Source organism: Sturnus vulgaris, chromosome 5 (assembly GCF_052056855.1).
Source record: "Sturnus vulgaris isolate bStuVul1 chromosome 5, bStuVul1.hap1, whole genome shotgun sequence".
NCBI lineage: Eukaryota > Metazoa > Chordata > Aves > Passeriformes > Sturnidae > Sturnus > Sturnus vulgaris.
Window position 1 is genome coordinate 35,015,906 of NC_142247.1, and position 18,558 is coordinate 35,034,463.

Below are 18,558 nucleotides of genomic sequence, written 5' to 3' on the forward strand. Positions count from 1 at the left end.
GCTTAAGCAGAGTGCATTGCATTGTGTCTACTGCATAAAATTACAACCCTGTACAAGCAAACAGGAGTCAGAGCAATGGGCAACTGTCAAAGTCAATGAGTTTCATCAAACATATCAGGCCACCATTTATACCTCTGCACAGAAATTATTTTTGTCTTTATTAATATCCAGGCCTACAGAGTGCAAAATGCAGAACTTGGAACTGAATACAATTGAATGGAAATATTTCAGCACAAAAGACAACTCATATGAAGATACAAGTTGATCAAGTAACAGAAGTATGAGAAAAAGTAGATTTATAGGTATTATCCTGTCATAAGGGCCACTACTCTCTTTTTGCCTAAATTTAGTTCTTCTCCAGCAAGAGAGTGTAAAATTACTGAGACTTTCAGCTACATTCCCATTTAGAAAAAGAGTTGGAGAAGTGAAAATTTATTTATAAAGTTTTAATTCCTAAAATAAATGTCAAAGCTATGTTTTTTTAGATCAGTACAGAACTGATGGATAGAAGAGGAGCTCCTCATATTAGTGGGGAAGAACTGTACAAAACTCAATGAAAAATTAGTCAAAAGCACAACCCTTTACTAACTCTCTCATGGTCCAATGAATCCACTGCCAACAGCAAAATGAGCACCTGGCAATCCCAATACCACATGTCAGGATCTGTGCTAAGATTTGTTAATTTAAGTGATTAAGGATTAACAACTTGGTAAACAGGTGCACCCTCATATGGACTCTATCATTCAGCCAGGCATTCACTCAGAAAATTCCTTTTATAAAGAACATTGGTAAAAAAAGCAGAAAGCAGCTTCATGCCATTGGCAAATCTCTTCCCTTTCTAATTTAGGGATGCAGCAAACATGGTAGAACATCGCCTAAATTCTGATTAGAGATATGCACAAAACTTCCAGTGAGTGTTGTCACAATGGGATCTTTGATGTCCACTAACAGACAAAAAAGCCTTAGTCCTATTCTTGAATATACCAGCTTGAAACTACAGTAATTCCTTTGATTAGCATCATGGAGAATAGAATGTCTTCTGTAGCTGCTGAATTACTTCAATAGGCAATGACTATTTATCACTAATTTTGAAAGGAATAAAACTAGGCCAATATAATTTTTTAAACCTTCCTCTTCATGTGTTTGCATGATATCTTAAAGGCAAAGCTATGTAGAGAGAAAAGTTTCTGTGCTGGAAAGTATTGCTGGATAACAAAGGCCTGTTCATGTGACAGGTAAGCCTAGCTGTTAGCATGCTGTAATGCATAACCATTGTTGTACATGTAATTATTGTAACTGGTCCAGTCATCTGCACCCTGATATTCTTGATTAGACTGAATGTAGGGATGGTAAATTGTTTCTTTTCCCAAGAAATAAGATGGAGCAAGTCTCTTTAAAACAACAGCACTGAACTGGTATGTGAGCTTCCTACGGATTTTAATGATTTCACCTGTTCTTCCATAATTCCTCAGTGCTCTGGCCATTTTCTGATAAGTCATGATCTTGCGGTTTCCCTTTCTTTCGCCCCACAGTTCTGCAAGTTTCTCCTTGTTTTTGGAGACAAACTGGAAGACACCATTTGGTTTATCCACCCATTGGATGCAGTTTGCCATAGCTGGATCATACAGAGACTCATGGAGGTATTCAAATAGCCGAAGCTTTTTTCTACCTATAAAGAAATAGATCACAAAAGGTCAGAGCAGAACTCATGCTTGTTTTAAAAGATGAGGAGCTGTCTTTTTCCTGGGAAGGGTCTTATAGGCAAAAGCATAGCTAGACCTAGTACACTGTCCCAAATTAAAAGATCAGTATAAAGTGTTCAGTGGAAGACCAGCAATAGCAAATGGGATCCCAGAGATGTGAGCAACACAGAATCGTGGGATAGTCTGAGTGGGAAGGCACCCAGAAGGATCATCCAGTCCAACTCTTAAGTGAATGGATCATACAGGGTTTAAATCCACAACCTTGACATTATCAGCACCACACTCTAGTTCTGAAGGGTGTACACATCTGCAGTGACAGAAGGGGATTTGGTCATTAGACTTGCAAGAGCAGGTTATGTGGGGATCATGGCAAATATGTGGTGACTTCACTGTATGGTAGATCTCAGAAGCATCTATCTTCAGACACGTGCTATGCAGATACAAACTCAAAGAATTCACAGAAGGAAATTACATCCTCAGGGCGGGAAAGAGGTTCTGGAGAGCCAATCTGAATGTTTTTGAATAAATGTTTTCCCAGTTTTTTCAAAACTCAGAGATTTTGAGATGGCTCAGTTTTTTAGGGTTTGTTTCAGGAATGTTTTGGGGATGCAAGGTAGTCTCTGTTATAAGAAAGAGTAAGTGGCTGAGCAGGAAAAGCTGGTTAGTTTTAACCAGAAACCTCATATAGTCAAGAAGGAGCTAGATCTTCTGGTACCCTGTGATGTTGTAAAAATCTGCAGAAATGCTAGTTTGCATTCCTATGCAGAATAAAGCAAGCTTGGTACTGAAATATTTGCCAGTTAACTAAGTGCTTCTCTCCACAGGTTCAGTTCTCAAACTTCAGTTTCCTAATGAGGCTTAAAAATCTAAGTTTCACTTAGATTTTGTGGATTCTCCTCTATGAAGTATTTCTAGTTCCCTTCCCAAAGCCAAGGGTGATCAAGAAGCTGCTGTAAGGAGGAAGAATTTAAGATTATCAGACAAAGGGGAACATTTTGCAGAAGAGAGAATCTATGCAGAAGAACATCTTCCACTTTAACCAAAGTGGAAATAAGCAGCTGCACCTAAAGTTCATAAAGTCTTGTGTCGTGTGGCTATTTTAAACTAGGAACGGGGGAAAAGTGGCTGTTGCTAAAGAACACTGAGGTCAAGCCAAGACATCTGTCAGGGATGACAGTAACTCTGTATCTGGTGATAAGGAAAGAGGAGAGAAGTAACAGTCGGACTAGGAAGAAGAAGAGCCTGAAATCTGAGGTACTTTCCAAAAAATTAATAAAGTTTCATTATCTAAATAAAAATGGGCCTGTGACTGGAAGTACACATTCTAGTAGAAATACATATAGATTACTAAGAAGCTTGAAAGCAAACCCATGAAGGACACTGCCTTGTCACAGTGAACACTTCTTAGTAGGTGACCTCCTTAGGTTCCCCTCTGACCTGAATTATCCTATGAACCAATGGTAGGACAAATAAGACCAGGGGAAAATCCACGGACTACTGTGGACTAAATTTCTGCTGGAGATGGATAGTGTAGCCATGTCTGCAGCAGCACCTGATTTAGTGCTATTTGGCGTCTTAGTTCAGCCATCATTTCTGCCCAACTTTTTATTTCTAGACACATGACCTTTAGCTGGTGTCTTTGTTGGAGAGGGCTTATTTGCTCTTATGTGTTTGTGCAGCTGTGTTTCCAGAGCCCAGCTGTTATCCCCGAAGTGCTACACACTAGTTTGAGATAGGGTCAATTAAAAGATCTTTGTACTGGATCTCATTGCATAAGCCAGTGATGTTCATTTTCAGGCCCTAAATATCAGTCTAAACCAGCAGGTGAGGGCCTGCAGGTTTCTTGTGTGGTGATTGGAGACAAGCAGGTCCCTCCAGAAGGTGTTTCAGAGCATCTGCATTAGATTTCAGTGCTAAATTGTCCTGAAACTGCCTAATTGTCTCAGGGAAAATGCATCTAATTCAATTCTGAAGTACCTCTCTTGACTGCCTCCACTCCACTGAGCATCACTTCAGATCATGGAATGGTTTTGTCATGAATGAATTGGACTCTTTTCAGAGGAAACTTGTCTCAAAATATGCATACCTAAGTCAGTGTACCCTTCAGAATTTGTGACCAGCCCAAAGATTGTCCTAAATAAAATTTTGTGAAACACTTTGAACACAGGATATAGGCCATCAGTGCTGATGGTTTCATCTACAGATCTATTCCTAAAAAGCCACACTACTTGCTAGTGTAAAGAAAACCTCTTATGTCTCAACAAGAAACTAGGAGGACTAAATTCATTTAGTATAGTTCCCCAAATCATCGTCTATGGCAGGAATATCACCATGGACACAAACAAAACTGTAAGAAGACACAAAATAATCCCATAAGAATAGTCAGTCATTCTGCAAATATGGGCAGGCTGTCTTCTGGAAACAAAAGGGTTGGTGGCAGTGTAAAAGAAATAGGAAACAGGAAATTAAGTTTAACAGAGCAGTAATAACTGAAGGTCAAATCAGATACTGACATGTAAAATTCCCCAGTGCAACACTGGATAAGACCTGGAAAAGCAACATGTCTGGATTTGAAAAGTTTTCATTTGCAATGGTGAATTTCAGATATCTGAAGTAGAAAACTGAGAAACTACTCCTCCTACCATCCCAAAGAGTCTATGGTAGCAATAGTAGTAGTAGCAGTAGTAGTAGTAGTAGTAGTAGTAGTAGTAGTAGTAGTAATAGTAGCAGCAGCAGCAGCAGCAGCAGCAGCAGCAGCAGCAGTAGCAGTAGTAGTAGTAATAATAGCAGCAGCAGCAGCAGCAGCAGCAGCAGCAGTAGCAGTAGTAGTAGTAGTAGTAGTAGTAGCGGCTACTAAGCAACAGAAACCACAGTGCTCAGCATCAATGGGCAGAGAGCTGAGAAAAGGGGATTTCAAAAAAGCAGCTAAATCAGGAAGCTACTTAAAAAGGCCTCATGGTCAAAAGTAGGCACAACAGCTCAGAGTTGAAGCTGTGAAAATCTCATCCAGCACTCACAGAAAGGATGCTGACTCCCTCGCTGCCAAAAACCCAAATAATGAATGCAATAAAAAAATGAAGTGCTGCAATGACATACAATCTATTCTTCGCAAAATAGATACCAACTCAAGTAAAGCCAACCAGAAGAAGCAGAAAAATAGCCATAAAAATGCACACTGGAAGTGACAAAAGCTGAAAGGTGACTTGAAAATTAAACTAAGACATAAAATCGGATGTGCAAAAATATTCATGTATGTAAAAAAACTTCAAGAAAATCACTGCTTCTTGGGCCACATGAAATAAAATAAGTTGTGTAAGTGGATAAAGATGTTATTGATAGCTAAAGTTACTTCACTGCATCAGACTTCACACTAAATTATTTGAAGTGAAACGTATCTCTGGTTTGGTTTTCCATGTACTAAACAAGGATAGAATAATTTAAGAATAGATTTATCACATCTTATAAGATCTAACAGATGGAAATTGAACACTAGCAGAATATCCTAGTCACTAGTAAATGTTCACTTTTTCTTCCTGTTGAAAGTTTAAAGAAACTAGGAAAAGGAGAAAGAATGATTTGCCAAGAGATTTTTTTAAAGTGACATAAATTACACATTAAGATATGATCTTTTTACAGACCTTTCCCTGATTTTGGCTGGCCAGCAGCAGCGTGCATCACTTGACTCTCTGGAGCATTCTGCAGGGTATGGTAGACAGTCTCATCTGCATAAAAATCTGCTGCACTGTTCTTCAAGAATTAAGAAAATAAAAGGTTACTAATAGAGTACATTCTCTGAATAAAAAAAAAAAGAAAGTTGTGGTAATTAATTGCCTGAAGCCTTAAAAATGCAACTTTTCATCACCTCACCCTTGCAAGACTTTTCTCAACCACAAAGGCACTCAGTGTGGTGTACCAGTAACAAGCAGCACTAATTCATGTCCAGGGGCAAGAGTTGCCACCAGAGGAGATGCTGAGAGGCAAAACGGTGTAACTGCCTCACTCTGGACCTTCAGCCCTTCTGCTGGGACCAGAGCAGGAGCAGCTTTCAGAGTCAGGAAAAGGCAAGGGCCACCTGGACATTAGCCCCTACGGACTCTGTAGTTGCCATGCTGTGCTGTTGTTAATCTGCTGGTTGAAAATGGGCTTCCGTGGAATCTGTTTCCCTGAAATTATCTCCCCTGCAATATTCATTTTCCATCACCCCTGGAGACCACACTCATAGTGCTTTAAAGAATGCATATGGACTCTAATGGCAGAAGCTGTGCTCAGATAATGCTGGTCTTTCCAGAATTTTAGAATAAACTCCTGTTGGAGGAATCAGTCATGGTTCTTTTTCACAGTGGCAGAAGCTACATCAGGGTTGGAAGCAGCTGTTCTCTGCTTGTTCCCAGGTAATACAAAGAAGCTTTTTTTCCTATAACCAGTTCCCTAGTAGGTTTGCTTGTTAGTTGTCATGCTATGTGATGAACCACAAAAGAGCATCAGAAACAAAATGCTGACTCCTAAAAAGATATTATTAATCACATTTTGCAAATATTTCCCAAGGCAGTTTCATCTGAATCATGCATGGCCAGACCAACTTTCTGTTACTGTGAGCATAATGATTTGTATCAGGAATCCCAAATGAGCAGTCAGTTTTCCAGTTATGTCTGACTATTACTAGAAATTAGTTCACTTACAATCACGTTTCTCCAGCTATACCCTTGCTCCTCTACAGATGGTGCTGCACAGTAACTGGGACTTGCTCGGAGGTGGTGGTGATGGTTGATCACAGACAGGCAGTTTTTATAACCTGGCAATTAGGAGGAAGGAGAAAAAAAAAACAAGTGAGTAAAAAAAGAGAGGAGAAGGAAAAAAAAAACCCCACAAGAGCAAATAATTTGACATGGTGCTGGGTCTATCAAAAAGACTTATCCTGCAGCTGCTTTCTAGATAATAAAGTGTCCAGAGCCAAGATGTTCCACATCAGCAGGTTATCCAGCAAAATCTGTACTGCTGCTTCTGATTACACCCTTGGGATGTTTTTGTCAGTCCTCACAAGGAAAAACAATTTTTAAAAGATAAAATGTCAGATATTTCATAGTATCATGAAATTGTTTGGTTACTGGATAACAGAGGGCCATATGGACCACCAGACATAGTGAACTGGATAAATATAGACTCTGATAAAACACCCAGAAAGAAAAAGGGACTGTCAGGCAGTTCTGCAGGCCATCAGTACAATGCAAGTCTGAGTCTCCAATGGTGAATGAAGTAAAGGAGCATCAGAATATCTGCAGTGCCTGAAAGAATGACACAGAAGGAACCCAAGAACTCGTGATGCTTAAAAGAAGCAGAGGAGAACACCAGACTAAAGACATTTGAAAAAATTACCCACTGCAGGTGATCAGAAGAAGATGTTGGGGTGTATGGGTACATCTATTGCAAGTGGAAATGTGGCTGCAGCTGGGGACAGACTAAACCCTGCATTGCAAGGGTTTAATAACTCCATGAGCCCTGACAACATAGGTAAGGAACAAGATTGCAAGTAATTATATATAGTGAATCCTCCAGCATGTGTAAATTACCAGTGCAGTGTAGCCAAAAATGTGTTAACAGCAGCTGAAGATAGAGCCCTACTGGTCTGATTTACTTTTCCTTTTATAATAGATAATATGTAAGTAAATTTCCTCATATGAAAGGCAGTTCACACAAAAGACAGCAGGTATTTTGTTCTGGGCTTAGAGGGTTTGTAATGTAGCCTCCTATTTTCCTTCCCTTGCATTTCTGCTTACAGTGTAAAAACACCAGACACAAATTTTAAATTTTATAGTAACTTAATTACCAAAACCTTGCCAGAAGTGGAAAAATTTACAGCTTTCTTGCATTTTAGTTTTTTTAAGGTACACAACTCTTGAAGCCAAGAAAAACAAGTTTCTATTAATTATCCAGACTCAAATGATCAATCCTCCATAAAAAATATTTACGATTCATATGTTAGTGCACAAAAAATTAAATGAAGAAATTAATTTCACTTGCTGGGGTTTTTTTTGTTGTTTGTTTGTTTTTTGTCTTGTTTTGGTTTGGTTTGGTTTGGTTTTTTGCATTGGGATTCATGGCATAGCAGAAGGGCATTTTGAAGTTAAACTATTAAAATTGGAAAAAGGCTGTTTCACAACAGTCATATATCCTCTGATTATAGGAAAAGCGAGTTCAATGAGCCTGGGCTGGTTCTGGGGAGAGGGTAAATAGGCCCAGTCCAACAGTTTCCCTGTGCTGTGACCTGGAATATACTCACCACACTGGCCACTACTCATGAAGGGGTGGAAACCCTTGAAATTATTTTCCTGCTTTTCATCCTCCCAAAACATCCCACTAATCCACTTCTGGGAAATTATTCTCCCACCTGTATGTTTCAAGAGATGCTTTCCTCTAAAAATAGAGCTGGGAAATGAAGTAGAATAAGGATGTTTGTTACCTGGTGGACACTGCATTTCTCTGTCAGAGTGCTGCTGCAGCACTTCTAGAGCATCTTCAAAAGCCTGGCCCAGCACATCGTGGTCAGGAAAGCTCTGTGAGAACATTTTGCTGTCAGGACCCAGAAAAGAGCAGGCTGGTTCTTCCCATATTGTCTATCAGCCCATAGTAAAGGAATACAGAGATGGTATAGAATACATATCTTCCTGGAATAGATTTTTGGCAGGCACCGAGGTACCACCATTATCTTTTATTTTTATGAGAAAGTTCTCACTCCTTTGAGGTCAGTGAGACAATTCACATGGGCAACATTACTCAACTCACTCTGCCAAATGTTTCAAGGTTCATTTCCTTAATTTGCAAAAGAAGTTTATATAACTTCTTTTATGATGTTACTGTTCAGGGTGTTACTGCTGGTGGAGAGTTTTATAGTCTGTAATACAGAGATGTTTTTATTACTTGTGTAACATTGTTTATGAAGGCAGAATTATCATTCAATAACGTTGACATGACAAAAGTAATTACACGTAATCTCTGAAGCAGTTATGGAGAAAAAAATATTACACTAATCCACTACAGGAAACCAAATGTGTACTTTCAGAAAACTGCTTGTTATAATTTTAAAACAGCTTGTTGTAAAAAGCTAAAGATACCTCAAATTTGAGTTTGAATGAGTCTTCTGCAGCATATTTGAAACACTCAATAATGAAAGAGAATATTTGTGTGGTAGACTTACCATTATTTAGATATCAAGACTTGAATCCTGTTTAAAAGAACCAATATTTTTTAAATTGTATATTTCAAAATAAATACTATTTCTCTGAGCATAAATTAAAATAACTAAATTAAACAACTCCGTATTGTTTCCACTTACAAAGTAAAATATTTTTAATAACACAGATAAAAGGGATTTCTTATTAGAAGCTGATATTTAAATTAAATTAAATATTTGTGACATTTCATTTTTTAAAAATCGAATTATTTTAATTAATAAGTTTACAGGGTCATTAATACTACAATTTTTAGATTATTATCACACCATTGCAAATACATTTTTAAAGACATTATGGAATAAAAATGTGCCATTGTTGACATCAAATCTTAGCCAACATAACTTCTAATTTCCCTGAAAATACTGACTAACATTAAATGCAAGTGTTTAAGTCCCTTTGGTTCACAGCCAGTTGAAAAAACTTAGAGTTTTTTCTAATATAGATTGGCATATGACTGTATACAAACATACATAAACACTCAGACTAATTGTGAGGTCCAGAGGCAAATTTGATTGTTTAATAAGCAGTGGAAATAGACACATTTTTAGCCAGTTTAACATTAATAATATTACTCAGAAACATATACTTAGTACCTCCTTTTTAATTCATCTTTCTTAAAGAAAAGCATAATCAGGTTTTGTTGCCTTGCAGATTTTTTTCGCCCATTGTAATTTACATTAATATTTCAAAACTGTAAATGTAATAATCAATATATCAGTATTTTACTCATTAAATACTTGATTATTGTGTGTGGTTTCAAAATACAAAGGAGAGATAGGATACATAAATATTACTGAGGAAGAATTTTATCCAACATTAACTGAGAGTGTTCTAAGCTGGGAATTCTGCCTCAGATAAGTATATCGTAGAGTATTGTCAAAATTTTTAGAATTGTTTTTAAATCTTGACAACCAGGCATATATGGTGGAATCCTAGCGACTCATTAAACTGACCTCTGAAATCAGTGGGATATTTCTCTCTGTGTACAGTGCAATGAATGTTTGAATGATCTGATCAAAATCTGTTCTAAAACCAGAATGGGCAATGTCAATCCTTTATCTGCAATAGTGGCTACAGATTCCCAGGGCGTAGGGATATAGAAATTAAAGACAGGAATCTACTTTGTAAAGACCCCGACATATTTTCCCCATAATTTTAAGTAATTCACTTTCCTTAAAGTGATTTTTCCTAACTCAGACACCAAACTGATACCTTGACAGAACATCTACAGTCACCTCAATGCTTTGCAAAGTCTAAAACGCACAAGTATAGGCAAGGTACTATTGAATTGTCATGCCACTTACACCAGTGAATTCATACCATAAAAAGGCACACCTTAAGTAAGCTTAAAAAAAAAAAACCTGGACACTTACCTAGAAATTCAGTCCCACACACAAGACAAGAATCTGTCTGGTTTCGGAAATGAAAGAAAGACTGAGTTCCCACAGCAAAGGGCTGGCAAAGGGGCTGCATTAAATAGCTGATTTTAGGGAAGTGTTTTGCCTAGGGATTTTTTTGAGAGTATAGGTATAGTAAACTGCTAGCATGTTCCTTCATTCTGCACAAAAGGGAGTGATTTATACTGATATAAATAAAACTAAATGTATTAACTGTTGTCCAAAACATGTGAATGTTAAGCATTGGGAGATATTCCTTTTGCCTGTGGCATCTTCTAACAAATCTGTTACTGGTATCATGGTAGGGTAAATCTAGGGCAAAATCCCACATCCCTTATCCGTCCCATATAAACTGCTGTGGAATCTGAGCTTTTATCCTCCTAGCTCAGTGTAACAAGTGGACCAAAGCAGATCTCAAAAGAAGAGTTTTGAAAGAATTTCAGAGTTTTGCTTCAAAGCTCATGTTTGTAGCCCAAGCTACAAAAGCATTGACTAGAGCATTTAGTACAGTTTCAGACAAGTTGTAGTTCACGATTTGCCAAACATTTTCTGAGCAGCTCCAAGACATGATGTTGCATCCTACAGGAGCAGAACTCTGTGGTTTTAAGATCAGAGCTTCTTATTGATTACAAAATCAATTCTGTGCCACAGCTCTTTCCATCCAAGTCTTTAAGAGGCACATTTTGCAGAATTTCCTCAGCATTTGCCATAAAACTGCTATAAAATAGTAATTACTTCTTACATTATTTATGTATATTCTCTCAACCAAGAACCTAGTCAAGAACTCACCTGGTTACAAAAACTCAATGAAGGCAATTTGAAGCCATCAGCCATTTCTGCTGGTTTCAGATGCAAGCTGCCTTTTCAAAATTTGCACCAAAAAGTTTCAGGATATTTTTTCTTTTGAGTGAAATACATTAATATATGAATGGGGGTTTTTTGTTTGTTTGTTTTTTTTTACTTCAGCGTCTATTTAGCACCACTTCTCTGGTCTGACTTGGGCATATAAAAGAAAATAAAGTGGCAACCAGAGGGGACAAGGAGGGAATGTGACAAGGAGAGAAACAAGGGAATGAGGGAACAGCAAGGTCAGAGGACTTGGAGGTGCTGTGTAATTGAGCAGCCACAATAGCAAAGAGATTGTGGCCCAGAGAGTGACCATAGTGGAGTAGAGGAAATTAGTAGAAGGAAGCAGCAGTGGAAGAAAATGGTGAGAAATAAGGAGCAGCAGAGAGAAACCACGATGTCTTGACCCTAAACCCCTGTACCACTCATTGCCTCACCAAAGGAACTGAGTATAACCTGTGGAGATAACAAGAGGGGAGGAGATGTGTCTGGAGTGCAGTTGAGCCTGGGAAAGGGGAAGGAAAAATGTTTTAATGTTTATCTTCTTTGCTTTCCAATACCCAAATCAGCAACTAAATATATTATAGCAATAAGTTAAGTTAAATTCCCAAAGTGCACAAGCAGTGGTGAGGGTGTATGGCTGCTGGCTGGGCACAGTAAAAGAGGGTGAAGGTCAAGTGTTGAAAGCTAATGGTTTTACCACCACTAAAATGATCCATCTTCCTAAACCAAACTGCTCTATCAGAAAGTTCTTGTTTCATAGGAGAGGCTACACCAGAAGGCAGGTCAGCAAAAGGTTTGTTTTCGGAGGAAATGGGAGAGTGCCATACACAGCATAAGAATAAGAGCAAATGTTCTCTTGCAGGGGAGTCTTAAACTCTGCAGCCCATTTGTGCACTGAGTCTTTGGCCCAACACAATCTTAGAGCAAGAGCCCAGCCTGCCCCCCTGTAAGCGTTCAGAAGAGGCAGAGGAAGGTGCAGCTGAGGACTGAATGTCAGCTGACGTTCACTGCTCACTCCTTAACACATCACAGTGCAGCCAAGACTGGCAGCACAATGAATGACCTCTACTACAACGTACTATTAGAGAAGAAAGGCTCCTTTGATTTTTGCCTTGCATGGGAGGATGGATTCCAGATGAAAATCTGAGAAAGAGAACTTATTCTTCACGTCTTAATGTCTCAAACAATTGATGTGTCTGATAACAAAATTTGAGTATCCGTTAGAAACCACAACATCAAGCTCTTCTCCTTCCTCCATGTTTTAAAAATAAACTTCAAAGAACAGAATTATTGGTTAAGTTTCAGAACTTTCTCCCATCTCTGCTTGGCATAAAAGATGCCTCACAGTGATGGTACAGTAGAAGCATTTTCACATTTGAATAAAACCCAGAACCAGTGTATTACTGCACTTGTCAGAGAGTTTGAAAAAGGATAAAGACTCTTGCATGAGGCATTGTTCAAATATAGAATAAAAACCAGTCTTGCCCTCCCTAAAGGAATTTAAAACTTGAAATGGCAAGTTTTCTCACCCAGCATTTGTAGATTTCTTGAAGTTTTTTGAACATCATTTGTAACTGCCGAAATAGACCCCTCAAAATAGAGGGCACTTGATAAAAATATCCTGAACGTGACAGCCACAGAGATTTTCTGTTTCCATACTTGTTCTGGCCCCTGTCAGATGCCTTTGCTACTACTCCTCTGGCCAAGCAGCTCTGTAATAACCTTTGCCTTGAATTCTCAGGGGTGTGGATTCACAATAATTGCACCACCACAGATATTGTCTCCCTGAAAATAAAAAAGTTGAGGGATCACATGCCTGTGATCACCCCCTGAGTCTACCTATGCTGACTAGAGAACTTTAAAATCTCTGCCCTTATGCTCCATTCAAGGCTCAAAAGAAACTGGAAAGTTTTTTACAGCAAGGATGAAGACTTTGCTCTATGCCAGAAGAACAGGAATCAACACATGGAGAGGCCGCTTCTTTCACATGCAGTGTGCAATGATAATCTGGTCATCAATATCTCACAGCAAATGAATCTGCAGTCTGAACTTCAAATTAGTGGGCTCAGAAAATCCCTGAATTCACATTCTCTGCCCTGGAATACGAAGAAAACTCTCCTTAAAAAAACCCAAAACAACAGAACAACCAAAATCAAACCTCCAGACAAACAAAAAAAGGAAATAAATGCAGCTAATTACTAGACTCAGTACTGTCATTTACCATGATTTTAGTCAGATAATTTAGTATAGAACATATACAAAAATATCCCAAACAAACTGAAAGGGAAACATAAAAACAAGCAAACAAAAAACCAATTATGGCATCATATCATATTAGCAAATCAGATTATGAAACTGACTCTAAAATTGTGTTGGGAAAGTTTAATCTATACATTAAAACACACAGTTTTTTATTATTTCAAATACCAAAATATGAGGATATATCATAATTTCAAATTCTTTACTTGCCTTACAAATAATTTTAAAAATGGCAAACTCTCTGCAATGCAAAATATAAACTTTTATTGTAATTGGTGGAGTTATAGTATTGTTCCCTTAGCTGGTGGAAATTGGTATAGAGCCACCAAAGCCAAAGGACCAGATGATACCTGCAAACAGAGGTTGACACCACTATTATTTTCACTACAGTAAGGGGAAACTTAATGTTGCACGTGCTCTCCTGAATTCCTGATTTGTTTTAATTTCTTCGTCTCCCTTATAAAGCATTGCAGTTGGTTACCAAAAGAATGTCATTTTGGCATTTTAATTCTCATAAGAGCTCTTTATAGCTGTTTACTGGGCCCCATTTTTTTTTGCCCAGCCATTATCTCCAAGTACATCTCATGTGTGAAGCTTTTTACCTTAAGTAAAAGATAATGAGAATGTTTTACAAATCAAATTTTAAGTGTGAAATGAGAGATTATCTCCATCAGACTCATTTCCTGACCACTAAATATGAAACATTTGCATATCCCACTGAAGTCCATCTCAGCGGGGATTGCAAGTTATGATCCAACCTTAAGATTTATTTATTTGTCTGACATCAGATCTGCAAGAGATTTCACTAAGAACCATTGAATAATTACAGTCATAAAATTAGATATTCAGATAAATTATTGCAGAGGTTATGTCTAAGCATGGAATTACCTCTTCTGGGGCTTAAAAAGAGAAGAGCAGCATGGAAGCTGAAGTTGCATGGGTCGGCAGCTCATCTTTTCAATGGAAAACCCACATCTAAAGCCCCCATCTTGCAACTAGACCCTGATATTGGTCCAAATGCTCACGTCAGCAAGGCTTCTCAGGGAGCTTCTTCTTTGACTTCATCTAACCAAAGGAAGTGAATTTCTGATGGGAAACCCCGTTGAGATAGAAAACCAGAAACCACAACAGAAGCACAAGGAACTAATAACAAAAAGTGCATAGGGAAAAAAAACAAGAACCAGCCCTAACTAAAAGAAGACTCTGAAGTGAAATATGAACAAATAATTTTTGTTAATTTACAGGTATAATGAGTACTGTCAAATATTGGGATAAATAAAACACAGTAATACTTCAGCAGAAAACTATCAGAGCAAGATGGGAATAATATGACAGCATTTCATAAAAATAGCAATGAATAATGGGAAGAGTTCTACTCTAGATCTTTCCAACTCAAACCATTTAATGACTTGATGATTAGGAGGTGACCCTGATAAAGGATAAAACTGAAAGTCTTTCCCTGAAAAAGAGAGCAGGTAGAAAGAAGAACAGTATTTAAATAACCCTTAAGGGTGGAACTGGGGAAGCCAAATAGAAACTAACAATTTTCCTAGTAACTGAGCTATTTGTGGAAGAAACATGCTTTCAGATTCGAGGGGCACTTAGATCACACAGGATTAATTCAACATTCCATTTCAATTCCATTCCCTCTAAACCATAAAGCTGAGAGTTGAAAAATGTTAAGTCTAGGTGACAGAGCCTTTTCAGCTACAAAGAATGGAAGGAAGCAATTGTGTCTGTTTCTGGAAAAGCTGGAAAGAGAAATATATATTAACTGCTGCAGCATCTCCAACCATTTAGAATTAAAGACTGTAGCAGACAGATAGAAGTAAACAGAATAAATATAACAGAGTTCTGTGAGACACATATTGAGAAAGTAAGAAAATTACAGCCTGAAAAATATTCCAGGCTGGAGCTTTTCAGCTCTGTTCCCAGCCAATAAGCTGGCCCAGCTCAAAGCTAGGGAGAATTTCTCCCAGGGTGATAATTTGGTCAAAATAAAAAGGAATTAATAACAAAGATGGAACACCTGTTGTGGTGTGTGACCAGGCCCTGGGAGGGGTGTCTTCTCTCTGAACCAATCACCTTTTCTCTACTCTTGGAATTGCGAGTCATGCTATAAAACCAAGTGTGTTTCTGAATAAACTTGTCTCTTTCTTCCTGTCATGAAAGATGACCATGTAGCCGTGCATCTTATTTCCGCTGCACTTAAAGGGTTAAAACCCCATTCCACGGCTATAGAGTTCTAACATTTTTAGGACAAGGTACACCGCAGATTCAGGCAGACAAACCACATAAGTATCTACTGAAGCACTGTATCTATAGTTGTTGAACAGGAAGAAAAATCAACTTCCATCGTTAAGCAGGCCCTAAATTATCTTTAAATCCTCTGGAAATTACAGCAATGGAGGAATACCCCCATAAGAAAAAGTGGTTGACATAAATCAACAGGTCAGCTTGAGATCCCCAAGTTCATTGAGGATAGAAATAACAAGTCACTATTAATGAAAATACTGACATTATGCATTAAAAGAATACAACATATTGTTTCCACTAAAAGAATACAAGCTGACCTTCACCTGAAATGAAATGCAACAATCTATAGGATTAGAGCATCAGGTCTATGAAGTATATTTATTTCATTTATAACTTAAAAATAGGCAGAAATTATATGAGACAGTATAAAAGAAATAAATTGCCACTTAAAAAGAATGGGAAATGTTAAGGTTTCTGCACCATCTTTCACAGAAAACATGAGATTTCATCAGAAGACCAAGATTTAGAAAAAACAACTGTATATTGTCATTTAAGCTTCTCAAAACTGAAAAGAGAAAATGTTTGGGGCTTTTGACCAAAACACGAAATATTCTATAGGACTTTTTCTACAGCTATTCCTGCTGCAAGTACTTTTGTCTTAAATAATTATAAATAGGGTACCCTGGCAGGCTGGACCAAATTCTATCACATCCTACAGGAAGGTTAGATGCCCTTTCCCAGATAGATCCATTGCAAAGCAAATACCCTTCTATTTTTTCTCCTAAAGGAAAATATGGAATCACATTTTGACATCATCTCCATTGAAGTTACTACCATACTACATGATTGGTACTACAAAGTTAAGAAAAGATTCAAGCATGCAACCACCAAAAACAGAGTGGTTTGAACCTCTGACAGAATCTCCATTTTCAAGGACAGGCATCTACATTTAGTTCCACCAGAGAGTTGGGCAGATATTTTCCACACAGGACTGAGATGGAAAAAAAGTGAAGACTTGAAAACAGGTCGTCTGAAATGAAGGAAGCTGTAAAATTGTGAAGAAGTTGGTAATAAACAGTTGTGATAGGTAACCAGCTGACCAAGTTCACTTAGGAATGTGAAAATATATCTGACCTTATAGTCAAATGCCCCTGAGTAAAAGTAGTTAGAATACAAAACTATTTACAGTCATTCTAGGTGTTATAATTGTCATATAACAAAAAAAACCAACCAAACAAAAATCTAGCATATTCTATCTTTGAAAGAGTAGAATGAGGTCAGATTTCTGCCAGAATTCTAGATTTTAAAGTAGCTTTTAAGGAACTGCAGAGCAGTAAAGGAAATTCTTTAGAAATAGAATTCCTGTCACTACTAAACTCTGAAGGTGACTAAAAAACAGCTGTCCCAAATAATGTGGTTTTATGCTTTGACAAGGCAAACAGTGACGTGGACATAAAGTGCTATGACTAGCAAATAAATGCTTCCTATATTATCAGGAAAGGGCTGAAGAAGTACTTCGAATTTGGGGATTTTTACAAACTGATGTTAAAGAAATCCTGCATCTTGATGGTAAGGTAGAAGGCATGTCAGTAAAACAGTTTCCTGGCCTGGAACCTTTTTTGAAAGAGGGTTTTCCAAAGCTGAGTGGTTTTTAATTTCAAATGAAACTGTCATTTAGCAATGGCTTCACACTCTTTTCCGTTTCTCTTTGTGTTGATAAAAGGAAGGCTAAGATTCATATGAGAATCTGCACCGATTTTTTGAGACCTGGTTGAAGAGTGTAGGATTGCACCAACATATCTTGGATTGAGGGGGACAAGAAGAACAGAGGAAAGGGAAGAGTGAATTTTCAAAGCTAAGGGAAGGAGGCAGGAAGGAGAGGGAAGGACCAGTGTCCTCTTCCCACTCCCAATCTCCCAAGACTACAGTAGAGACCAAGATTTCACCTGGATTGGGAAATGCTTCCATGCTGTAGCAAATATTGGTAAAACTCCTCAGTGAAGTAAGAGGATAACAACCTGCCATTGCCAGCATCTGAGCAGTTAACTCAGATGGTGGAGATGCAGGTGGAAGACTGAATTTTTTTATGCCAGGCTTTCCCCAAATGCTATTTTTGCTAACTGAGGCATCTGAAAGTGGGGCATGAGGGATCCTCTTCCAGGAGAATATGGGAGCACTCCAAAGGCAGAAAATATCAAATCAAAACATAATCATCTCTCTTTCCTCCTCCATGAGTGTGTATTTTAATATTTTCCTTTGAAGGCCTCTATTTTTTAATGTGCATGGAATAAATTTTGCTCTAATAGTGAGTGGTGCTGCTCAGTAAATGAGATTATCGTGCAGAAACCCTGCTGCATCTGCTGCAGAAGTTATCAACTGTCTGGTGAAGAAGGAAGGGAGAGGATGCTCTCAAAGTCAAAGCAGCTGAAGGCTACCCTGGAGAAGTGGGTTTGAGTTCTGAGCCTGCCTCTACCACAGAGTTCCCAAATGATGGGAGGCAAGTCCCTTTGAGCAAACTTTCACAGGTGGTCACTTACTGTATGTTCCTCATTTTTGGGACTTCTGACTCGAGACCCCAGCATCAGATTTGCAGAAATGCTGAGCAGGACCAGCTGCATGTGTAGTCACAGAGTGCTGGCCTGACCCCACAAACTGCCCACAAATGCTGAACTCTCCAAAACAGGAGTTCTTGGGTATCACAGATCAAATACACAAAATTAGTGGATATTTTGCAATTTAATCTCATTGTGCCATCATCCCTGTAAAGCAGGGATAAAAATTATCTTCACATCATAATGCACTTATAAATGTCTTAGTCCTTATGCAGCATTCACACATTGTAATGGAGAAAGTATTAAAAAAATC

General features: G+C 38.1%; 1 protein-coding gene across 1 annotated transcript; it reads right to left on the bottom strand.

Moving 5' to 3' along the window:
- Nucleotides 1–742: 742 nt before the first annotated feature.
- SPIC (Spi-C transcription factor) lies at nucleotides 743–8,266 on the bottom strand. The gene is made up of 4 exons (XM_014877060.2): nucleotides 8,161–8,266; nucleotides 6,383–6,495; nucleotides 5,342–5,450; nucleotides 743–1,669 (listed from the first exon to the last, which is right to left on the bottom strand). The coding sequence occupies exons 1-4, from the start codon at nucleotides 8,264–8,266 to the stop codon at nucleotides 1,242–1,244; spliced, it is 756 nt and encodes a 251-aa protein (XP_014732546.1). The 3' UTR covers nucleotides 743–1,241.
- Nucleotides 8,267–18,558: the final 10,292 nt, after the last annotated feature.